Genomic DNA, 26664 nt, shown 5'->3' on the forward strand with positions numbered 1-26664 from the left:
AGGCTGTAAAAAGGCCCTTTAACGACACTTTACTGCCTGTTAAAAATATGGTACTAATTACCTGTGGTACTGTGTACTGATGGTCAGTAAAATGGGAAAACAACATTCACGGCAATTCACACGAAAAAAAATCAAATACTCCACTTCTTCTACTTTTATTAAGCTTTTAATGCATGAATGCTGGGAAGGAAAGTTAGATTCTTGCAAATCGACATCAAGCGTTTGCTCTGACGTTTCAGTTCCGTGGTCTTCTCAGTCCAACTGATGACTGTCATGCAGAAGACGTGCACAACATTGCCCGTTTGGAAATAGTGCAATTATTTTACATCGATTCAAAAAACTAAATCTGCAAGTAACAGGAAAGCATGTTGAGGGAAGAACTCTCAGATCGTCAGGCAGGATTCTTTGCTGGAGGAAAAGCCAGCGCATGGGAGCAAAATGCATTGTTGCAAACACCGAAAGATTTTTCTAAAGAATTTGGTCAAAATGTAAAAAAAAAAAAAAAAAAAAAAAAAAGTACAGAGAGAGAATACCAACTTCAGCGTGCACAATCAGAATGTTCTAAACGGAAAGGCTGAGCAGAGAGAATCTAGATAAATTCAGAAACATATCTCAATTATACTGTAAACACCTAAATTACTCCTGCAACGCCGTAATAGTGTCATCTCATTACAGCGTCTTTTGTCAAATGTAATTACATGAAAATCAAAGGCAAGAAGGGAGGAAATTCAATCAAAAACATTTAGCGAGCGGCCATCAGAGCACCACACACACACACACACACACACACACACACACACACACACACACACACAGGGAGGGAGAACGGAGCCGCTACACATCACTGACTGAATAAACATTTTTTCTCCTCTGCTGGTGCTCCTTTTCTTACGGCCCACACTAACGACGGGCGCTCCATAAAACGTCAGGATCCCCCGTGAAGGACGACAGAGCAGCGAAGAAGCGAGGACCACACGTTTGCAACGTCTCAGTGGATGCGACAACAAGGAAACAGGCAGGCTCAGATGTTTCTGAGAGGTTGAGTTAAAAAAGAACAAAAAAAAAAATGATACTCCTGCTAAAAACGGTTCGTGACAGTTCCCCAAGGGATCAGAAGCATCAGCGGCTTTGGGGGAAAAGAAACATTTCCAAACATGTCGCCCCTTTGAGCAAATTTTTGGGGGAAACATAAGGTTTTTCATCTGTGGACTCTCTGGCATTACAATTGACTGATTAATAAAATTAGCTAAAGCTTCACACAACACCAGCACCTGAATCTAGAATCCTAACAACACATCCAGCTGGGCTCCTACTGATTCCTGAGCCGCTGCGGGAGAGCAGACAAAAAACAAACACATCTCTGATGGATGAGTCCGTGGAACTTGTGTGTGAGCAGGAGGGCCGGACGGATGGAGGAGGAGGGGCGGGGCTTTAGGGGAAGTTGGTGGGGAAGAGGCTGAGCGGCTGGCTCTCGTTGGTGGGCAGCGGGGAGCGGTACCCTTCGAAGTTGCGCGGGATGCTGCCGCTGGTGGAGCCCGAGCTGTTGCTGAGGGTCTCGATGCTGCCCTCCCTCTGCAGCTCTGCAGGAGACACAAACAAAGAAACGGCCATGAAGCAGCGCCCCCAGCTCCCAGTCACCTGTGCTCAGCAGCAAAGAAACAGATCAAAGGTGGATGTGCCTGTGTGTCACCTCTCTGTCAATACAACGGCCTGGAGGAGGAGGCTCTATAGTGAACAGTATTAGGCGGCGTTTGCTGAGGCGGCCAATGGCAGAGAAAGCTTTGTGACCAGGATCACAGGCTCTCATTGGTGCTGGAACAGCTTCCAGAATAGAATGGTTCTGTTTCTGGGCCAGATTCAGAATCCAGTCCTCAGCAGCTCAGCGTTAGGCTGCGTTGGTTCTAATGTTTTGGCTCATCAGAGTTAAATGTGGCCTGTAATTTGCCTTCGCTGGACAGATTTGGCCGGGTTCTGCCACTTAACGTTACACAACCTGCTGCACGTTTGGCTCAATGGGAATACAGCCAATGCTGTTGCCTCACCTAGGCTCCAGTTCAAACTGACTGCTCTCATTTTTACACACACACATCAAACTATTGGCTATATTTCTATTGACAGGGCGATGTTTACTAATGCATTTTTTATTTCTGTATTTCATTTTAAAGTTTGAATATTTTTCAGACAAATTCAGTTCTGATTTACGTCTTTTGTGTTTGTGTTACTAAAAAAAGAACAAGCTACAATAACGCTAGTAAAGTTTAATGTACATAAGTTCTCTTTCCGTCTAAATAAATACCAAGAAAGAAAAGGAAGGGCATCTAAAGCAAACATCCAGTTGATGAGACGGGGTGATACCTGGTACTGTGTTCATAAGAGCGAGGCAATATTTGCATTTGTTGGAAACTGCGGGAAATGTCCCAACTTTTTGTTTCTAGAAATGAAGGCAAGGATCAACAAACCACAGACTATGATTAAAAAGGTTGTTTTGATGCTTTTCTCATTCTAAGTTGGTCATTAACCCATGTGTGTGAATGAGTGAATGACTGATTGTAGTGTAAAGTGCTTTGGGGTCATCGCACTAGTTAAGTGCAAGTCATTTACCATCTAATGCCAAAAATAAAAAAACTTGAAATTCATTCTCTTTGTGTTTTTAAATGAATAAAATATAATTAATCTCAAACTGTGTTTTAACAAATCTCTGCTCAGTGTGAAATGATCCACGTCTGGTTTGATTTATCCCAGTATTTTAGATTTTGAACAACAGGAGATCAAATGCAGTCCAGTGTCATTAAAAAAACGAGAAATAACCTTTGTGTTAGCACCACTGGAAGCTTAAAGCAGATGCTAACTTTAGCCTTGTTAGTGACAGTCAGTCAGAGTGTTGTTCAGTGCTGGCCGATAAAACCATTACCGTATTTTATTAAGCAAAGGAAAATGATGATAGCAATGACAAAGGTGGCCTTTAAAAGTGGATAAGACAGATAATACATGCAGCCCTCCAGGCCAGCACCGTCTAAGCCGTGTTCTAAGATGGAAAAGAGAAATCAGCAACCCAGCTTGATTTGAATTGCTTCTTGTTTATTGTACATCCATATATTGCGGTAGTGCAGAAAATTCTATTTAAAAACTTGTTTACTTGAAATCAACAATGTCACACAGTGTTTAATGATTGTTTATGTAGTTTATGGCAATTTGAGATAACAACTCTTCTCCATTGTTATTAATGATGTGTATTTTCATTTGTTAGTTCAGTTTGTGTTCCATCCATCCATCCATCCATCCATCCATCCATCCATCCATCCATCCATCCATCCATCCATCCATCCATATCCATTCTAAAGGTGTAAATGGTGATCTCTGGGTCTGTCCCAGTGGAACATGCATTGAATCCCTTCAAAGAGAGGTTTCCAGGAGTTCTCCTGATCAATGTCAGCAGTCCTTCCAGATCTCCTGGATGACAAAGCTCTTCACAATATCTCTAAGCCTGAGGCCAGCCAACCTTAAGGGGAACCTCATTTGAGCCCTTTGTTTCTATGACCTCATTCTTTTTGTGATGATCAATAATCTATCATGGCCATAGGAGAGGACATACTGGATGCCTTATCAAGAGCCTTTCTGTTCAGATACTTCCTCACCATGCTTGAAAGATGAGTTGATAAAAATCTGTCAGCTTTTCATTTGTTGTGAGAGATGTGCAAAAGGAGCAGCATAAGAGCTCCACAGTGAGCTCATTCAACATGGTTGAATTGTCCTAGCAGTTCTGGTCATGATCTAGCCATGAGGAACTTGTTACTGTTATTACATGCTGTAAACCTTATCCGTCGATTCGTGGACGAAATGGCGTGCACCTAAGTGGCAGCACAGCGTTCAGACTGTGATGCATGCAGTGCATTGTGACGTCCATCAGTCGTCCAGCTGTGTTTAATTTCCTTTTGCTGCCCGGCTGCTCTGCTCACATTGGCTGATGCACCACAATCGCATACACCAGCTAGCACCTGAGACAGAATAGAACTGTGGTGCGTTCGGCAGGACAATAGGATAACGTACGCACATGAGGAGAAAAGAGCGCGTGGTTTTTGTCCATGGCACTTTGTCAGATTAAAAGAACAGAACCACTGAATATATCTGGATCTTTAGTCACACATTGAGACCACTGACTAATAAATGTTCTGCATATGAAAGGAATGAGAAGACACACTGGTAATAATTCAGCTGCTCCTGATAGAGCATTGATAGCAACAACTGTGACATTAACTATGCAGCAGGTCAGCGTCTCTGGACATACAGTCAGAGCTGCAATAGAATGATTTACATCAAAGGATTTTCATATGTTAGAACGGCCTAGTCAAAGTCCAGACCACAATCCAAATGAGAATCTGTGGCAAATGTTGACTGAGCTTGAGCTAATTTAGTCAAAAATGTCAGTATAAAGATGAATGAAGCTGGTAGAGATGTACCAAAAGAGCTGAAGAGTTGTAACTCCAGCTACAGGTGGCTTTACAGGTGGGCGTGAATATAAATCCATGCCACACTTTCCAGAATTTAGAACTAAACATTTTGAAAACCATGTAATTTTTTCTTCCACTTCACATCTGTAAACTACTTTTTGTCTGCCTATCAAATAGAATCTCAAAAAAAAAAAAAAAGACACAGGAGTTTGTTGTTGTAGCTTTACAAAATGTGGAAAGGTTTGCTGGGATGAATACTTCTGCAAGCCACTGTACCATGGTTGTGCAATATCTGTCATGATACAGCTTCACATACACTAAAATGTAGCCCATGTGAAACTTACAAAGATAATTAAGCATCTAACATATTTTTGCCCTAAAAAAGATTTCAAACAACAATTTTGCCAAAGAAAGACATGCTTGCAGAAAGCATAGTATTAAAAGTGCCACTTATTAGGAGCTATCATACATATAACACCTACTGGAGAGAGAGTAGATTAATAAAGAACAGTGTTTAAACATACAGGGTTTCTTTTATTTTATATTAAGGTCAGAACTGTTGCCTAGCATTGAAAAGAGCACGACCACACATCTAATATCTAAGACGTTAACCATACAGTGCTCCGCAACAGTAACAACTTGTGTACAACATCAATAACAAAGGATGACATGCAGGGGGGGGGGGGGCTTGACATATAGAGCTGACCTATATTTTGATTCTTATATATCTTTAAAATATGTCCTAATGGTTGTAGTTACTGTGCCACAATATTATACAGACTCTTTCTACTGTCCCAGAAATGGAGAACGATCACTAAAGAGGTGAAAAGTCTTTTTTAAGTCCCCACAGCATGGATTTAACATTTCCTGCGTATGTTGAGAGCTAATTGGGACGCTGTCTCCTTCATGGTGGGTACAGAGGAAGCGGGAGCTTCTCACTTTGGCTCAGAAACCCTAATATCAACCACAGTATTATTATCCCAGCTCAGGCACCATGTGCCACACTGTGGTGTTATCCCTGCCAGCTCTCCCACCCCCACCTCTTTAATTCCCCCAATACTACACAGGGCAGTTACGCTGCAGTAATCCCAGGCAGAGGACAGCGCTGCCCCTTCACAAAGCTTTGTTTCACCTAATATTAAGCTTCACCAGGCAAATGCAGACCAGTGGTTGAAAATACTATCAGCTGCTAGTTTTACTATAAATGAGTGTCTCCTTCATAGAGCAATATGATTTTGTCTTACATACAAACATGGTAAAACATTTCTATGCCATGTAAAGTCAAGGGTTTTATAAATGTAAGTGATCTGGGTGGGTTAAATCTAAGATCAAGTGTACCAAAACACACAGCAGATTGCATACTGTCATTACTTCTTATATAAAACCAAATAAAAGGCTTATGTCCATCCTACAGAGTTAGAAAGGGAGGTATCAATCAAGTTCTGCTTCAGCTTAGAGGTGATGCCAAGAAGGAAAAACATCAGCAAGTACTTCACAGAGGCAACGGCAGCAGCCTAGCAGTCTGGCAAGGGTTACAGGGCTATTTCCTAACGACTGAAGAGCACCATGTTCTAGACAGAAAGCTTAAACACAAGGGGACACTATTTAAGACAGGAGTGAACGCTCTGGCAAATTCCAGCTGGCATCCGACAGTGTAACGCTCAGAGAAACAGCAAAAAGCCAAGAAATGCGTCCACTGGTCTCAGTTGGCATGTTCGAGTCAATCAGGAGATTGATCAGGTGTGGCTTCTTTTCAAAGGGTTGCCAGGGGAAGGGTTCCTGTCTCTAAAACGTTATGGCAGAGCAACACAGCCTAGCAAAAATTTTTATTGTCCTGATATGTGAAACCCTAGAATAGAAATAGGGTATAATTTCTTTTTCCCATAACTGTAACTGTAAGAATATAGGTCATCTGTAATAACAGCCCTTTTTCCAGCGATGGCTGCAAAACTGAGTAGAAACAAATGCTCTGTGAGGCTCACATCTGTAACTCTGTGCAGTATCTCACCCTTGGGTCTTTGAGGAAGACTGAGTGGTCAATTTTTTACAAACGCTACTCCATTAACTATAGTTTTTTTTACAGAGTTTGTAAAAAGCCCTGTTAACTCTACGTAACCATCCCAGCTTTCATTCTTTCTCCACCACGAACCATGACTGCCACCACTTACCCTCCCAACTTGCCTTTTTGCCAATCCCAGCTGGAGCTGCTGTTCAATGTGTCATTGTTATTGTAGGTGCTGTAAGCTGCTGAGCGCCCCAGCAAAGTCCCAAAGGCCCTTTCTAGTGCTGCCTAATCCACTTCATTGTGTGATGCCTACATGCTATTCAACAAGTCTTAACCTCTCACGCCCCAAACACAATCGCGGAGCACTCCCATGTTGGGGATATTTTCCTCTGGGACTTATGTCGTAAGGTAAAGCAATAAGGTTATTTACAACGTGGTTTTGTGTGATGTGATGCGTAGATAATGCTGCTCTAGAGAGAGACCAGTGTATGCATACGGTTGGGTTGGGCTGAAATGGGATTTAAAAATGATTGGATGATACTTTGTGCTTCTGCTTTTGAGGCTTATCTTTAAAAAAAAAAAAAAGTTAAAAAAAGGAAATCCTTGAAACACCAAAGATAACGGAAGAATCTCAGATGGGGTTATCTGACTATAATATAAATTATTTTATGTTCAATAAAGATGGTACATTTCATCAACTTTAAGACACACTAATAAAATAGCTCTATCCCTTGATTCTTCTTGTGTACAGTCAAATCCTTGAACTCTTTATATCATTATGCTGGGAGACGTCATGTTCTGCAAAAACTGCTTGCCACACTAAAGAAGAAAACAAGCAGAGCTTGTAAAATTATTCGCCAGGGACTGATTGTTAGGCAAGTTATTCAGGTGGAGGATCTTAACTGAATTCAATTAGGTACACATTGTGGTAATTTTTCTGGACAACCTTTAACAGAATCCGACACGTATAACAAAGCAGCAGCAAGTTAATACCACATCAGCCAATCGGACATGCAGAGGGGACGGTCAGAAATGCTCCAGTCTGCACCCTCGGCTGTGAATAGGCCTTAATCCTCTTACACTCTCACACAAATACACACAGGCGCCAGTATACACACTTTCATTTTAATACAAACACACAGGCTAAATCAACTCTCAGATGCAAACTAAAACAAACTGTGCAGTTATGGGTAAGAAAAGTCTGTTTTCTGAGCTGGAGCAGAACTCCCAGTTCCTGTGTAGGTGTCAGTATTCTAATTTAGACACAACCACAATGGTTCATTTTAACAATCAGTGCTAAGATGGACATGATGTTATTAACAAAGCTTTATAATCCACACTGACAAAGTAAGAAATGCATAAACCAAGACAATAAGTCAGGCACCGTTTAGGCCCAACACTGGAACTATTAACTTATCATTTGTGATCTCAATACTTCCCAAAGTTCGAGTCAGGAGTTTCCAGTGCAGCTGTGAAACCCTTGATTGGATGGGTGGGAGTTTGGGTTTGGGTCCAGAGATGAACTCCAAACATAATTTTTCCATAAATGTTGCTGTAGCTTGAAAAGAGCAGAATTGAAATTATGAAAATATTGTAATGGTTATTTCGTCACCTTGTCTTTGTTTTTGATTGATAGCAATGTTTGCATTCCTTGACCAACATTACTCAGAGTCAGAAGCCTCTGCTGCTGTTACTCTATGGGTAAATTGTTTGCTGATAAGTAATTTATTCAGAGTATGGCAGATTAGCCATTGTTAAGAAATGCACACAAAACCACGTGGTAAATGTAGCATGCATGAAATCTCTGGTTACTAAAGCCACACGGTTAGATGTGTAATACCCTGTTTGGTCAAACCGTGACCCATTCGCTCAGTATCTCACTGTCATCACATATCCTAGATGCTCTCGCGGGTTTTCTCATTTATTTATTTTTCTATCTGAGACGTCAGTCCATGAGCACTATCTACTGCCGAGCCCAGACCAGAGTCTGTGTGTATTACAGAGTGTGATGAGCTGCTTGTTTGAGTGAACCCTTTCATTATGAACTCCAATAAGCATAGGCAACTGTTTGCTAAGGGGCTTGACCTGCCTATTAGCCTGTTTATTAGCTTGATAGTGGTGATTGCTAACTAAACAATGCTTTTATTCAGAGTTTCCTTAAACCAACAATAGATCTGTCTTTTATTATTTAACATGACTGTGGTTCATACTTTATCATTGTTTCGAATGCCTTAAAAGTGATCGCTAAAGATGCTAGCATGATCATGCTAATGGGTAACGGTGACTGCTGCCCTGCAGTTGTGGACATGGTCTTTAATGCTTTGGGTTATTTTATTTTGCTAAATAAAACATTTACCGTATTTTTTGGACCATGAGGCGCACCAGATTCTAAAGCACATTAAATATTCTTTCCAAGTGTGTAATATCACTCCTCCTCTCCCCCGTACACCGCTCTCTCCTGAGAGGGAGAACTGTCCGTCTCTATCGGGAGGACAGAGTAGTTAGACCACACTGCCCTGTTTCTAACATGAGACCAAAATAAACGTAACTTTTATATTGAATTAACTTACTTGGTTTATTGTTGCTAGTGCATACTCTGGGCGAGGGGTGCCTTACATGAATGCACTTTTAGTTTAGATATTACAGTCAGGCAGTGTTGTAGACAGCTCAGAGGGCCGATCAGGTAGTAACACAGTGTTCTGCTCCGAATATCTATTGAGTGGACCGGTTTCGTTGCTATCCAAAGACATGCAATATAATAATTTAGTCTCCAGTTAATGTGTTAAAATTATGATAATGAGAATTTTTTAAAATTATATTTCTATGTACATCCTTTCACGCAATTTAGTCTCCCTGAAAAAGAGGATTTACCTTTCAGAGAGATTTGTGTAGATTTAAAGCAGATGACAACAGACTGATATGATTTTTAATACATACTGATGCTGCTCATGCATCAGTAAGACATTATCCACTATCCCAGTTCTCTACAGCAGTCCCCATTTCCTAATTCTGTCCCTATGCCAATCCCTCAGCTAAGACTAAATCTACCTCAGCCACATGGTTGGTGAGTTGAAGTCAATTACGTTTCATGGAGTTGGTGGAAATTGTCTAAAAAACAAAGATGCCCTCTTTAATTAATTCAGGGGGATTCTTTTCACACAAACAAACATTAGTTCAATATACAATTGTATAGCCAGTAAGTAGAAAGTAACAACTTAATAAGTGTTACTTATTAAGTTATTTGTGTCTGCAAGATTTAGATGAAGTAACTCAGAAATGCAACACAACATACGGGGTATCTTGCAGGAGGCCCACCAGTTTGTACTTCCAGCTAAATACAGATATGGGGCTAATGAGCCCGGCAAAAAAAAAGAATCTTTATGGGTTCAAAATAAGAACCTATAACGTTTCATGTTGTGTTGACGTGCACCACGGAGGAACACACACACACAAGTTGTCACTGTAAACCAGGCAAGGCAGCTTGTCCTTTCCTTCCTCAGTCTGTCCATCCTCTGTCTTCCAGAAACTGGGGTGGGGCAGTAACCCATGGTGATGGTATCCTACTTATCCTAGCTGATTGTTTTTGTGTTATGACTTTAATCCCTTCATTCGCTCCGGCTGCCTCTGATTAGTGTTCTCTCATCCAAGTCCAACACCCGACTGAAGTTCCCATACACCCATAGAAGTGCCCACTTGATAATCTAAAAACAATTCAAAAACAAACTAGTGGCGGGCTATATTTGAAAATTTCTTATCTTAATAACTGCAAATTATTAAAGCAGTTTTTTTAAATTAACTTACATTTTTAACTTTGTATAACTAAAATAAATTGGGAGGCAGCATCTTAAATAAAATCCTTATATCCTAAAATGGGGCTGATGTGAAAACATAAATATTAATACCTAAATTTATGATTGATGCATTAGTAATCTTAGTCAAGAGTACAAAAGGATGGGGTTTACATGACAAAGGTTTAGAAACAGTGGCATGACAAGATTTCGTGATTTCCATACAGACATTCATTCATTTTCTCTACCGGTATAATCCATACACAGGTAACGGGCCGTTACACTGAAATGTGCTCCAACCTTGACGGTTGGAGTTGCTGGCTTGTTATCCTAATTTTCCCATTCAACCTCTCAGGTATGTCCCATATTCTTCATCCGGTTTTGGATGCAGCTATATAATTGAATAGATTGGTTTACCAGATTAAATGTCAGTTTTTAGTTTTGGATTGTGTGAAATAAATTTCTAAATAAATAGTCCAGTGTTTTTTTTTACTCTTTATGATCCATTTTCTGACTGATGTGACTTATATTCCGGAGCGACTTGTGGTCTGAAAAATACGGTAAATATCTAGTCAGACTGCCATAATACTGCGAAACATTCACACATTTTACTCTTTATTCAGTTTAAAACCATGACATTTCAGAACTTTAAAATACACAGCTCAGTCACACCAACAAGATATCAAAAACCCTTCTCAACATTATTCATATTATTAGGTTATTATAGGATGTTCTATGCATATCAAGGTCACTATATGAGCTCTTGCTCTGCACAATCCTTAGAAAGCTGTCCAGTTGGACGACTGAGTCCACATTAGAGGCAAAGCTCATTAATATCTACCGGAGATCATCCTGATGGACTGTGAAAAGCCAGGCTTAACACACCCTCCTGTGTAAGGGACAGCACACATTCATGCAGATAGACACATGTACACTGTAAACTGTATATCAGCAAATATAATGGGTGCCAGTGGATCCACAGGATGTTAAAATGTACCATTACAGTATGTTCGAAAAATTGGGATAAAGTGTACTGGGTCTTGCCTGGCACAGCATTCAGACCGTGAGAACACACCTTGTCACTTCTCACACAGTTTATTCAGCTTTTATTTGATATACTAACACAAAGGTGTGCATTATTGTGAAGTGGAAGCAATACTATATATGGTTTCCAAAATTATGGCTAAAGATTCTCATTTGAATTCAGGTCAGGGCTTTGACTGGGCCATTCTAACACATGGGCATGCTTTGATCTCAATCATTGCACTGGAGCTCTGGCTGTATGTTTAGAGTTGCTGTCCTGCTGAAAAGGGAACCTCTAGCTCAGTATACAGTCTTTTGCAACCTCAACCAGTTTCTTCTAGGGAAGCTTCCCTGTTTCTGTCGCAGAAAAGCTTCCCACACCATGCTGCTGCCACCATCAAGTTTCACTGTGTGGGTAGTATGTTCAGGCTGCATTGCTAGCTTTTTAACCACATGTTCTGTATACATAGGTAGACACAATATTGGTGTCTTCTGACCCGAATACCTTCTTCTTAATGCTTGCTTGTCCTCCACATTGCATGTGGTAAACTTTACATGGGACCTCTTGGAGTGTTCCAACTACTGGTTGTCCCGTCACAGGATTTTTCCATCGGAGCCGTGGCTTTCAGCAGCTCCTCCACAGCTCCTCTGAACAATGCTCTCCTTGCCCAAACTGGCAGCTTAGGTCGACAGCCGTGTCTTGGTAGATGAGCAGTTGTGCCATGCTCTTTTGATTTTGGATGAGGCATTCCTCAGTGCTCTGATATGTTCAAAGGTTGGATTATTGTTCTGAAACTAAATATGTCCTTAAACCTGTCCTTAAACTTGTCCACATATTTATCTCTTCACGATGCAGCTGGAACTATATTAAAGGTAAATTACGCAAAGCAGACTTATTACTAATTGGTAAAGAGAGTCTAATTAGTAAATAGAGTGAATATCTAGGCAGAAACAGAAACCAAGAACTCAAATGCAACTAGGAAATAGTCCACTGGATTAAACTAGCTGAGCAAAAATCAACAGAATATCAAAAAGTGAGGGGGTGGGGGGTATGGGGTAGGGCTGGACGATATAGAAAAAGGCACATCAATAAAATATAAATGATATTAGATCGATGTAGATAATTATCAACAAATTCTAAACAGTGTTTAAGGGCAGCCCTGGCCATTTTATGATGTTGCTTTGCAACCTATTTTTAGATACTGAACACACAAACACTGAATACAAACTCAACCCTTAATTCAACCAACTTTATACCAAAACTACAAATTTTTAAAAAAGAAAAAAGAATGTGTGCTCTCTGAACTCTTTGAAGGGGGCAGAGCTTGGTTCCTGGGTCTGCGTTGTGATTGGTTGGGAGGATGTTTTGACTGTAGTATTAACCTACATGGCTAGAATGCATAAGGAAGGAAAACTGTTATTCTATTGAGCTTTTTATAGACCCTTTTTTTCTATTATCGATATACGTCTATCGATCGATATATATCGTTATTGAATTATCGTCCAGCCCTAGTACGGGGGGCAAAGGTGGGGAAGCGAAGAATGTAAAAAACAGAGAATCAAAGCACAAAAACACAACCGACCGAGGATCATGATTCTACATGTCTTAAGACCAATCACAGCCCTTTAAAGCACGTCAAGCAAGATTGTAACTCTGTTTAGCCATATGCAGCAAAATCTTCCCACTGAGAGTGCATGACGGACAGCCTAATGCTCGAACTTCACAGGCCAGCAGTTAAGGCCATGAATCATGATACTCAACAGGTTCCGTGATTAAGGAACAAGTGAAAAAGAAAATAAGTGATTGATGGGAGCACTTCAGGCCCCTGAGCAGGGACTTTCTCCTCATCTTCTCAGGCTATTTATTCTAAGCCTTACCAGTTCCATACACACAGCTGACCACAGCTTTCCCAGCGGCTGCTCATTAAAGGGTGTTATAGAGGGTGAAAACAACAGGCCAGGACACTCCTGACACTCTATGTGGGCCGCTTTGAATTAGGCCCCTAATGAAAAACTAGTGGTGACTGAGACTTTGACTGGATACTCACTAGGAGCAGACTGGCAGCCGCCTCGCCATTGGACATGTTTGGAGTTGCTTTTATTGGCCAACTGCTGCTCTTAGGCAAGAGCCAAGAGAGCAACAACAAACTGACTGGTCTACCAAACTGGCTATGTAAACAATGAATATGGAAAAAGTTATATGGACAAGTTATTATCAGTACTTTACTAGATTACACAAGCATATTGAGGTTAATAAAGGCAAAACAGCAGATAAGAACATTTAGAGACATTTGAAATTGAAAATATGCATGTCTGGTATCAACACTGATTTATTATAGTTTATATTCCTATTATGTTAGTAACCTGATTTTTTTAGCCTGGTAAATGAGTTTTGTTATTAATGATACCAGCTCTCTGAAAAGTCATTACTGACACCTCTGAGTGCAGCTACCATCACCAGAAGTCCAACCGAGCGGGAAGCATAAGGAGACAAATTTCCACTTGGGTTGTAAAGGTCAACCAACTTCATAAAAATGAAAAACATATGCACACTGTTAAATTAAAATGATGAACAGTCTACACTTTTAGAGCACCTTTTTGACCTCACCTTGGTTCTAAAAGTGCTTTTCAATGTGTTTCTTATTCACTCATTCACCCACATACACACACACACACACACACACACACACACACACACACACACACACACACACACACACACACACACACACACACACACACACACACACACACACACACACACTGCTTTTTCCTAGCTTGCATCCATGCTGTATAATACCGGTCACCAAATGTTTCGGAGCTTTTCGAGATACTTTTGTCTTTATGATGGTTTGAAGTACTCTTCGATAAGCACCAGTTCTATTTTTTCGGGGAATTTAGTTGCAGAGTCCTAGCAGTATCTTTAATAATTAGACATGAAATGGACCTAAATTATTTTGATCCACACTGGGATTTTCTTTTTGTATTTTGTACGTTAGTGTACTAAAAGTTACAAAACATTATTTGATATGTCCTTGGCCATACTTCCATATCCATGGGTATGGCTACATTTATTGACGCCTGTGCTTCAACAAGTTCTAAATTAAATCTGTGTTCTACTGAAGGAGCATTGCATGTATGGTAATTTGGTCCTAATAGGTTCTGTCATCCATCTTCACTGTGAGTGAGATGTGGAAAATATTTTTTTCGGCTCTTTTTGAGAATAACACTCGTAAAGCTAACACAAGCTTTTCTAAAATCATGGGCATCAACAGTAATCGCATTCAAAGACTTCCTCTTGTGTAAGCATTTAATGAAAAAAGTGCTTATGGAGGGCTAGACTAGTGAGACATCTAAGGCCCGTCACATACACTGATATAGGTTGATGTCATTTGACAGGCATGTTGGGAAAAGCCTGTCAGTGGCTTTGGACAGGAGGGCTAGTCTAAGCTGAAAAAGGTTGCTGGTGTTGGTGTCCACTGAGAAAACTGATGGACAGCCCAGCGTCAGGAGACTGTCGCTCCTCATCATGTCACATAACAGATCAGACCCCAACATGATGCTGAGCAAAGCTGCATGCTGTGTTCGTAAGAAGGAAATAGAAATGAGTCTGAATTCCAGCCAGTTTAAGCATTGTAGCTAGCCTGAGTATATGGATGACTGCAACGAATGATACATTAGAGAAATGTGACAAATAAGAACAATGCCCCATACCAAACTATAAAATGAGCTAATAAAAGGCAGGTCTACCACCGAGAGTTGATCCTTTTAATTGAAATCCTGAGTTCATGGCAGCGGTGGCTTAGAGATAAACTGGTCATCTCCCAACTGAATGGCTGTGAGTTTCATCCCAGCACTGCCGCCAGCAGGACGTTATACCATATATTGGTATTCTAGAGGAAACATGGCAGCATGTCTGATTTGGACAGAGGATGCTGAAGTGCAGATCTTTGGCCATAATACACAAGCTCCAGTCTCTTATGACATATCATAAGAAAATACATGACAAGTTCATAAAAGCCACTGAAAAGCATAATGGTGGAGGGCTGATGACTTGGGCTTGTTCTGCAGCTACAGAGGCTGAGAGTCTAGCAGTCAGTGATTCTACAGTGAGCCACTCTGCATATCAAAGCATTAGAGAGTCAAATGTAAGGTTATCTGGCCGTCAGGGAGAGTCTGGTCCAAACTGGGTCACTAAAAAAAAGGGTGGGGGGCGATCCTAAACACATCCGCAAAGTCAAAACAGACACTGAAAGAGAAAAGTAGAATAGAGTTGCAAAGTTCCAGACAATGTCCAGAACTCCACCTTATTGAAAGGCAGTAGTGGGACCTTACAGAGGGATATACATAAATGTCTGCAAATATTGAACTAAAACAATAACGAAAACTGCTACGGTCATATAGAAGAGCTCCGTAAATCCAGAGGAGTGGTTTTACAAGCTAGTAAATCAAGCTGATATAGGAATAGGAATTTTGGTCCTACAAGTTTTGGTCAAAAGATTAAGAGTATAGTGATAAATCTGCCGTGTTACTTCCAAAATCAGGTGAAAAAGTGAGGAGAGCAGTCCTTTCTATCAGCTGCTTCTGAACAGTGAGAGAAACTGAAGCTGTGAATTAGATATCCTTAATTTAATTCATTTAATTACATTTTTTATTGAGTCGTGTTTAAACCCAACCAAAGGTTTTTCATATTGTCTTTTTGTCTCTGCTACATGTTTATTGCCCTATGACATGTCTTGAGTTATACAATACTTTGATTAACTGTTGTTTTAAATGTTCTTTATTAATAAAACTGACTTGACTTGTAACATTGTGAGCTCCATATTGCTCCATTGCAGATGTCACCAACATGCTTCCACCCCTCCAAAACAAGAATATTTCAGTACGGTAGGTGGTGGCCCTCCCTGAACTGCTGGTGCAGAGGGAAGGATGGAGCAATAAAGCACCTAAAGGACCTGAGACAGGCAACAAGGATGAAACTAATTTTTATTATTGGCGGTCTAATGTAACATATCTATCACCTAATCCTAAATCATCATCTTTGGATGATCAGCCTTTCATGACGACTCCTTCCCTGAAAGCTGCTAAGTTCTATGACTCAGATTCAGAAAAGAACTAGAACCAGCAGCACCAAGACAATGACAGGCAAGATCAACTTTGAGTCCACTACCTGATGTCGCCTACCCCCCTAAATGACCATTAGAAGACCATATTTTGGATGAAAACTCTTTTCTCTAAACTTCTAAAGAGGCCTTCCGATCTTATCTCAAAAGATGAATGGTCAAAAGTACCTGTGGAAATAAGCAAAACGTTGGTCAGTAACTAGAAGGAGGTTTTGATTGCTGTATTGCCAATATAGCTTTTTCATCCATAGTTGAGAAGAGTATAAATAATTTCCGACTGACAATATTTTGGTAAAATGTGAATAAAAACAGAGCAATTATCTTTGCAAAAGAAATACTCACTGTGGATCTTTTGAGAGATACTTATATCATATACTAGAAGAAAGGAAGTTCTTGGTTGTATGAAAATTATTTTAGAGCTAAATCTGCCAGCAGAATGAATAATTTAAGGCCTGACTGTATATATCTGTCCTGGATTCTCACAAACCTAACCACACACACACACACACACACACACACACACACACACACACACACACACACACACACACACACACACACACACACACACACACACACACACACACACACACACACACACACACACATATCTCAGCAATGCTTTTCAAGGAAGCAAGTGTGAAACCAGAGCAGCAGAAAGTGAAAGCAAACCCTTGTAGAACTACTGGGCTGGTAAGAAGAACACGCTTCCATTAGGTTCAACACCGAGGTTCTGTAGGTACTTATGAGCAGCTTAGTCCAGGGAGACACCGAAACACGTATTTAATACACAAACACACAGGGTGAGTCAATGGGAATATATTTCAGCTGGTCACTGAAAAGAAACTAAAGCCTTTCTAAGGCTGCAAGCAGATAATAGGCAGGCTACAAAGCAAAGCATCCATTACGTATGGCTGGCCTTTATATGCTGTAGAAAACCTATTTTTCAAAAGAGACAATTTTATCACACAGTTTGAATAAACAGAAAGTTCAACACGAAAACCCCCGCTTTTAGCCTAAAGAACATGGCTTCTTTTATTTGAACTAGTGGTTTATTTGAGGAGGCTAAATGTCACTCGAGAAAAGAAAGAGCAGAGAGCAAAAGATGGAAGGGTTCACATTGGCAAATGAAAGAAGAGCTCCTATATAACACGCAGTGACAAACCCTGAACACTCAGTGGGCCTCAAAGGCTTGAATAAAGATATTACTTCAAATCATACCATACGTACAAACCAACATGTTTCACTGATGCACACAAACACTCCTAAAGTGCTTCTTATTATAGTATGAACTAACAATCTTTTCTATGTTATACATTTACTTGCACAAAAATAAGTACATTAGGTGTAACATGGGGTTTAGTCCCTTCTTTGAAGCCACATCGAGACAGAGAGATGCCTACTTCAATACCTGAGCAATAAAGGAGTCTACATAATCATACTTGCAGAAGACTATAAGATCAACTTGGGCAGAGTCGAATGTTTGTTTCAGACAAGATGCTAAAGGTTTGCTTAGAAATCTGGAAAGAAAAAAGATTCAAATGCATTTATTTATTTAACAGTGACTTGAGGGACTTTTTAAAAACAATAATCATTCTTGGTTCTAGGCAAACCCCAAGTAGGAGTTTTGCTGAAAACCATCATCTTAATTTCATTTGACCAAAGTCCAGTAGAGGATAGTAAAATCCTTGTGTTTATTTAGTAAAGGTACAACAGAAAAGAGCTATATCTGACATCACTCCCAAACTACTACTGTCATGATTTGGACTGTTGTTTGTGTTTTTGGGGATGATTAATCCTTCCCCCTTTCCAAGCTCCTCTCCGCCATTATTCAGTCAACATAATTAGCGTCACCTGCCGCTTTCCAATTATCATCAAGTCATTGCACCTGGGACTCTAGCTATTTATACCTGCCTCACACACCCACTCCCTGCCAGATCGTCTCTTCTCGTTGTTATTGCCTATATACTGCTCCCTTTGCTTGTATGCTCAGCCTGTCAGACCTTCATTTCCTGTATGTGGCCTGCCTTCACTGATGAGAGATTCCAGTGACTGCATGCTCATCGTTGTTTGCCCTGCTTTCATGGAAGGTTCTACTGCCAATGCTGCCCACTCTAGAGAGCCATCAGACTACTACTGATTCTGGTTAAGATGCAGACTGTTTTCCCACTAAGACCCCACCTAGCCCTTTGGACTGTCTGCCTGCCTCTGTCATCATCTTCTGGTCAGTCTGTCTCAGCTATATTCTATCATCTGTTATCGGCTGTCTGCTTGTTATCATTTCCAACTCTGCAATAAACCTTTTAAAGATGCGACACTGGGTTTTGTTCACACAAATCGTAATAACTACTTGGCATGTACATAAAACCTGGCCAGCCAGACTGACTAACGTCGTATACACTGCATATCAGTCTGGTAAGGAGCTGGTAGAGCGCGTTTTCAAAGGCAGGACTAACGGGGTCAGCATCAACTGGTTAGAATCAACCAGATAACTATGGATGTGACCCTAATAAAACAAATGAGACACGTTCTGTTTTTGTAATTTGTAGTCTGTGAAACATGTCATGCCATTGAGCAAACTCTCCAGTGAACAATTTTTTTTGCCTCTTTTGTCTATTAAGTCTGAGGATACATGGAGTACTCACATGTACTTTCTTTATTTCTCAAGGCACCAAGCAACAAAAATCTCTGTATGTATGTATTTTCACTGTTATGGTTACAGAAAATGACTGCTGCATTATGGGTAATTCTGGCACTGAGAGTGTTGCATTGTAAAGTCCCACCCCCACAGATCTGTGATTGGTCCGGTCTGTTTTAGACCGCATAGTATGGAACCTTACCAGACTGACTTACGCTCCATGTAAGTCAGTCTGGCTGGCCAGGCTATGTATATAATGGCTTTTATGGAGACTTAGCAAGTCCAACATGCAGTTCTCTAAGTGATATTTGCAAATTTCTTTAACCTCCAATACTGTCCTGTACTATGTACATGGTAACAAGTTAAAAATGGACCCTCAACCATCACAGAAGAGCAATAGGCACTGTGTCACATCTTAAGTCTAAAGCCAGCTAAAGAACAGACACACAAACAAAGAACACAAAGCAATTTCACAGTTAAAGTAACAACTATTGTTAACCTGTGCAGTCTTCCTCTTGAATTACAGTCAGTCTGAGCCCGATTATTGTATTCATTGTTCCAATCATTTTGGCTCATTTCCTGACTACTGAAATAGACATCCTTCTACTGCTTCTGTTTGTATCTGAGTGATGTGGAGTGGAAAGGAGAGATAACATTATCTTTGCAGCTTTGGCATCATGCAGATGCTTTTCATACATCCGCTCTAATTGTTTTAATGTGGCATAAACATGGTCGAGCTTTCATCTTGGACACGTGGCAGTGGGGAAACCTCAGTTCAGTCACCCTCGGGGGTAGGTTTTTAGTTCAAAAAGAACAATAAATGTCAATACAATATTTGACATAATTAGTATCCCATTTCTCAGATGTTTTAATTCTGAACCGATTGATTTGCATCCTCTTACAGTTTCAAGGTTGTCCATATTAGGACATGGAAATATACAAATGTACTGAGGGAAACCAATTTCCCTATCAGTAATATTTTGTTGTCTGTTGTCAGATAACACCCAGGAGATATGCTAAATGCCTGGATGAATACCCAAATCGGGATAGCTAAAGTGCGTTTTCTTCAGCACCACAGGGTGTTCCCGCTGACCTGATGACGTCATATTGTCGTCAGTAACAAGGAAGATGGCAACACGTATATATAAAATCATCACAGATTGTTGAAGGCAAGACAAGAGGATAATATAAAGATTGACTTTGTTGAAATAAGTTAAAAAACAAAAAGTTTAACCCACCATCTACTATCTACATTAGAGATAGTAGATGGTGATATTACTGTGTCGCCGCAGTCTTGTTTCAAAAAGTAGAATGCTCATTTTGCAAGACAGTTGCTGTGTAAGTTGTTAAAACAAGAACACCGCACAGTACTCAATGAGTAGAGTAGTTGTCTTGCAATTGAAAGGTTGTGGGTTTGATTCCAGCTTCATCCTGTCACAGGTCGATGTGCCATCTACAGATCTGTGTATCGGTGTATGAATGAGTGTGCATTAGTGAATGTGGCTCTAGTGTGAAGTGCTTTGAGTGGTCAGTATGACTGAAAAAACTATATATCTTCCGACCATATCCTTTAGCACTACATGATTAGTTAGATGATGCAATTAATGAAGAGCTTAACTCAAAAGTTGAAACTTGGAACAACAAAGAGTGGAGAACTTGTTCACCAATTATGATCTCATTGCTTATAATAATGAATGATAGCCACAGTAAAAAAAAAAAAAAGAAAATATTTGAAAATTTTAAATTCATCTTTATTACCAGACCCAGGTCACAAATTTAGAGATAAATGTAACTAGTAACCATTGTTTGATCCTGGGACAGTATCATCTGCTTCAGTTTGTACAGGGAGGTGTGGAAATTACTTTACTGCACCTCTGTTTTAAAAAATGTTTCCAGTGAAGCAAAGATCAGTGGACTGCTTATGTTTTTTTTTTTATAGTAACTGTACATCACCGTTAATTTGATTTTATTGAAGCTCCAAATAATTATTGCGAACACTTGGGAGTACCAATAAAGTACCACTAGTAACATTTGTGCAAGTTTGCGAACCATGTCTCCATATGTATTTGGGGTAACGGTTCCCCTTACAGGCTTCTTTATTTTTCTGTAAACATGTCTGCATAAGCCTTGGGACAAAAGAAGAACATAAACGGAACATCCTGCCATCTCCTTAAGCAACCTACATCCAGTGTTGGGCAAGCTACTTGTCCAGTGTAGTGAGCTAAGCTATCAGTTACTCAACAATAAATTAAGCTTCACTACACAAAAGCTACCACCTATAGAAATATAGCAAGCTAAGTTACACAAATGTGATAAAAGTAGCTTAACTACATCAGAAGCTACTTAACGTTGTACCAACCTAATGTCAGATCAATTCAAAATGAGTCTGATACACTGGTTAAAACATTTATTAAAGACCAGCCAATGACCTAACACAGTGTAGACATTGCTTTATGAGCAGCATAATAAAATACAAACTGAAGTAATTACTGCTAGAAATAAAACAAAAAGGTTATCGGCCTAGTACGTGCGGTGGCGTTAATAACGTTTGGTGGTTTTTTTTTGCATATTATATTATCAGAAAGAAGATGCACCATAAGCTTTTTCATATTTCTTTTGTCATTTTAAACATGAAACTACCAAAGCACAAGCCAAGTAGTAGAACTAAATGTTGAAAAGAAATTAAAAGCTAAATAAAATAAACCAGGTCACTCAGTAAAGCTGCATTTTCTGTATGCTTTGTATTTATATTCACATGATAATATTTTCAGAATTAATAACAACATTTCTGTTAAAGATTTCATTTATCTTCTGCACCAAGGGCATAAGTAGGGAGAACAAGCAGAGTGAGTTTTGTGTAATATCAGACTCAAAAAGGAAGGTGAATCTTCTTTCTGCCTTTCCCCAACGATCAGGGACCTCCTGGTTGTGTCTGGTGCTGCGGTGTTCTTATTGGGTAAAACACCTTTAAATCTAGTGGCTGAGCACATAAAAGACAACCTCCTGATAATATAATATGCAAAAAACGCCACCAAACGTTATTAACGCCACCGCACGTATTTTACGCGAGCGCGCGTTTTTTACGTTCTGGCTGGAAACGCGCGGTTACGTAAAAACGCGTGCTTGCGTAAAATACAGGTTGGAACTGCACGTTATTGTACGGACTATATTTTGCCTAATCGTCTTGCCATAAGTTCCACTGCCGTATGCATGCGCATGTTTCGATAGATACAGACAGGAGAGGCAAAGTAGAAGCTCGCGCATGAACATGTCCAACCAACAACTCTGATTGATTGTTCACTCTGAATGTTGTTTCAAAATAGCAAACCTGGTTTTATTTCTTAGTTATGTCCTGGATTTTGTAGCGTTTGTGGACACTACGTCGCTACTTGATCAAAAAAATAACGTTACTACAGGAAAGCTACTTGATTCATAAAGCAGCGACGCTATGGTCAAGCTACTGGTAAATGTAGTTTAACTAATAGCTTCGCTACATGTAGCGGCGCTACTGCCCATCACTGCATACATAAACAGTCTTCATTCTTTTTCTGCATTATTATTGGTAATTCTATAATTAGAAACTCTTGTAAAATCACAAAATATTCAGGAAAAACTTCAGGAATATTCATTAAAGAGGTTTTGGGTGTATGATATGATCTGTTGTGCACTGATCAGGCAGTGTTAATGTCAAAATTGAATACCAAAGGACCAGCTCGGGGACGGTCAGCTTTGTCTCTTTGCTCAAAAATGGTCAGATCAGAAAACGGGTTGTCTTTCTATGTAGGTTGTCTTTCTCTATAATTCATATTCTCCAATTAGAGCCACACCATCAAGCAATCCCCCCTCTCCTCCCCCCAGCTGACACACTGGCTGTGAGTCGTGACATCACTGAAGCCGTGGAGCGCGAATGTCCCATACTCAACCTCAAACTAATTTGACAGCGGTTACTAAAAAGGAGAGCTGATATGTCCGAGGGTTCTCAAAAATGCATGAAGGCCTCGCTTGTTCCCGAATGACGACAGAATCACAGAAGAGTGGCGGAAGTTCATTTTTGGGGACTTAACTGAAGACCGTTTCCTGGGAGGGGGGGGGATTCAAGTTGTGGTTTTCGAACAGCCAGATTAAAAAAAACAACTTCTGTTCCAACACGGAAGGTGGTGACCACAATGCTGTCATTACCTGTGAGTTTATTTTATTTCTAAATGCTGTCAAATGTAAAAATGTAATAAGAACAAAGTCAACTAGGTAGAGCTGCATATCATTACCGTATCCAAATCTTTTACTGAGAGGGGATATTTGGCCTGACAGAACAACAAGCTAAGTTTTTTTTTTTTTTTATTCTTTGGAGAATTTATATATACAGCAATATCAACTACATGAAATGGTTTATACAGTGATGTCATGCCACCTTTAATAACGTCAAATACGTGACTTATTGGGTGTGAGGATGTTCATGGATATAAAAGCTGGTCCCAGTTTAGATGATTCCTCATTATACATCCTTTGACTTATTCATGCCACCATATTTTACTGATACACAAATATTCCAGGCATATTATTACAGTTATTCTTTACTTGGGATTAAAGGTTCTCCCTTGGAAGTGAATCATCTATGAAGGAGCAGGCTGAAATGAGCTGGTGGAAACAGGAGCTTCTTTCCTCCTTCTGCACCTCTATGGATCTGGTTGCAGATCAGTAGAGTTCGTAGATCTGCTCTGTTTTGCACATGGCCCCTGAAGAAAAGAGGTTTCCTGTACAGATGATACACTGAAATATTTGCTTTAAGACCTTCTGTCGCACTGTTGACTAAGTGATGGCTGACTGAAGTCTGACTGCCTGTTCAGACACTTTAATCTAAGAAACTGATGACTAATTCGATTCAAATGCAAAAATACTCTATTAATCCAAAAGGGAAATTAAATGCTGGTGTAACTCATGTTACAGGGGTTTCTTCAACAATGAGGGATAATACATTCTTTGAGTTCTATTAGGAGGAGCCCTATTTAGTCACTGGGATCAGCTAGCATGACGTCTTGATGTCGTTTACGTGACCACAGCAAGTCCACAGCAACACCAGTGACAACAAGTGTTTCACTGCTGCCAAAATCAGCAGTGAAGCAGACAAGGTGAAGAGGACTGCTCTGAGCCATAAGTCCATTTCTGATGCGCTGCACAAAGTTTGATTGACCCAAAGTACACACTGGGGCAGGGCTTTAAAAAGTGCTTTCCCACCACTCTCACTACCTTCCTCTTTCTCGCCCTAATTCTCTCTCTCACTCTTCTCCAGCTAACCCTTCTTTTCTGTGAACCCTGACAGCCCTCTGTATGTGTGCATCTCCCTTGAGCGAGCTGTTAAGTGCAGGCTCCAAAAAACCTCCACAAAAGCCCATTTGCAGGCAGCTCGAGCTCCACGCACAGTTTACACAAAAGTACAGAGTGACACTAACAGGCATAGACACATATATAGACAATTGCGCTCACACACTGAAACTCTCACACATGTGGACACAAACTCCACACACACACTTTTCACACTTCCCTCTGGGCAAACGAGGCAGAGTGGCAGAAGCGAGGCTGGGATAAATGATACAATGATATCCAGGCCTGACTTGTCAGTGAAGTTGAGGGAGAGGATGAGGAAGATGAAGAGGAGGAGGGGCAGGAAGTGGCAGCTCTGAATATAGGAATTATTCTTCATCGTCTCACAATGTCGCCACACATTACGCTCAAACTCTGGCTTGGCAACGTGAAGAGAGAGCGAGAAAAAGAGGTTCAAAGGGGAGGTGGGAGAAGCGCTGAAGGGCACCTATAATGACCACACTCTGCTTTCACACTCACCATCTCTTCTCTCAGTACCATACTCTCCGGCCTCAGTCAGGCTCCCATTTCCTTTTCTGTGCTTTCACTCGGCCCTGATGTCTTTTTATACCCTCTCCTCCTCCCTGTATTTGTTCTTTCCGTCTGTCGTGGCAGGAACAAGTAGCTTTCAGGGAGAGAGTGCACTCGTTTGTGCTCCACCTAGGCCTTTCTGTTCTCGCATGGTTTAAAGTGAGGGGACAGCATGGCCCCCTGGGCATGTTGCAAAATGATTAACTAATAGTTCAGAGTTAGTCAAGTATTCAAATAATGTGTTTTTGTGTGAGTGTAAGAAGGGGTTTCCTGCATGCATACTAGAGGCTGTACACAAGCTTCGCCAGTGAAATTCCACATAACGCTAAAGACACCATATATTCAGCTATGTGCAAACCAAATGAGTTTGCCTGAAAGCTCACATATATGACAAGAAAAAGTTGTACCGGTACTGATCGACTGGATGAATATTTCAAGAAGTTGCAGAGACAGAACATTTAGATGGTAATCCTACATCAAAGTGATATTTGGGCTGGCTGATAAAATGCTGAGAGGATGAAGTAAATTGTCTGTTTCTAATCAAGCCTCTCTGAGTACAATCTCAGAAAGCACATTGTAATGAAGGCCTTCATTACTTATGTAGACATGAATGTAAAGTGCTATTTGTTTGGTTGACATAGAATGACATAATTACACTGAGAAATAGATTGAAACATTTTATTTTTTCAGTTTGGTTTCTTTGACATCTTTCTCAGCTGGTACTGATGAAGGCCTGTCCTGGGAGCAAAACAAACAAAGCACAAGTACTATTTTGGCTAATTTCTTAAATTACTGAAAGATTGATGTTTTAACTGTGATGTTGTAAAGGTGACTTACCTCTGTCTCTTCCTCTGCAGGGTGTTCTGGCTAAAAGCTTCCCTGGGCTTGAGCACATTTTAAAGGTTCCGGAAGAGACCCTTTAGTGATTGAAGGGGGGAAGTAAACTGTACATTTTAGGTTTGTATGTCATAGGTTTATATAGAAATGGAAATGTGTTTTTAAATATGTCTAGTAATAGGTAATATTTGTTAAATAAAGTATTTACGTGTTTTAGTCATTTTGTAGATGTTAGTGGGTGTATAGATGTTTATCTTGACTAGTCTCTGTCAATCGGAGGGTGCGGTAGGCTATGAAAGACTGCCTGTTTAGATCAGTTCTGTGTCTCATTGTGTTGCAGTGGTGATGAAAATTCTTTGTCTAAAACCCTCATCTTTCAGCCACCACTAGAAGTGACCCCAAATATTGTCAGGGAGTTCTAGCCCACTCTTCTTTACAACTTTGCACCAACTACCCTTTAAGTTCTAGCACTGTTGCCATGCAGCAAGAAGGTCCTGGGTTCGAGTTCTACCCTTGCACTGGGTCTTTCTACATGGAGTTTGCAGGTTCTCTCCGGGTACTTCCTCCTACAGTCCAAAAACATGACTGTTATTCTCCTTAGGTGTGAGTGTGTGCGAGAAAAGTCCTGTTTGTCTCTGTGTTGCCCTCCGATAGACCCCACAAGGGATAGACATGTTAGAAAATTGATGAATGAATGCAGGTAGCACCTCCTCTGATCATTTAATAGCTACTAGCTATTTAAACTGTCAGTGCTTTACGTTTATTCATCAAAGTTATTAAATCGTTTATTAAAAAAATAATTATACACCTGCTTTAATAGAAAATCTAATTTTTATTTGTAGAAATAAATCCATCGGTACAGCAACCTTTTTAAAGAATGACTCACCCCAAATCAACTATTTTTAACCAGTAA

At 40.2% G+C, this 26664-nt stretch overlaps 1 protein-coding gene across 1 annotated transcript in view; it reads right to left on the bottom strand.

The window, feature by feature from the left end:
* Positions 1-144: 144 nt before the first annotated feature.
* Positions 145-26664, bottom strand: part of LOC118558865 (breast carcinoma-amplified sequence 3 homolog) — a 163866-nt gene continuing 137346 nt past the window's right edge. The window contains exon 3 of the mRNA XM_036129433.1: positions 145-1580. Coding sequence (XP_035985326.1) covers positions 1432-1580 — 149 coding nt within the window. The 3' untranslated portion in view covers positions 145-1431. The remainder of the gene's footprint in view (positions 1581-26664) is intronic.

The sequence above is a fragment of the Fundulus heteroclitus genome, unplaced genomic scaffold (genome assembly GCF_011125445.2).
Source record: "Fundulus heteroclitus isolate FHET01 unplaced genomic scaffold, MU-UCD_Fhet_4.1 scaffold_169, whole genome shotgun sequence".
Classification (NCBI taxonomy): domain Eukaryota; kingdom Metazoa; phylum Chordata; class Actinopteri; order Cyprinodontiformes; family Fundulidae; genus Fundulus; species Fundulus heteroclitus.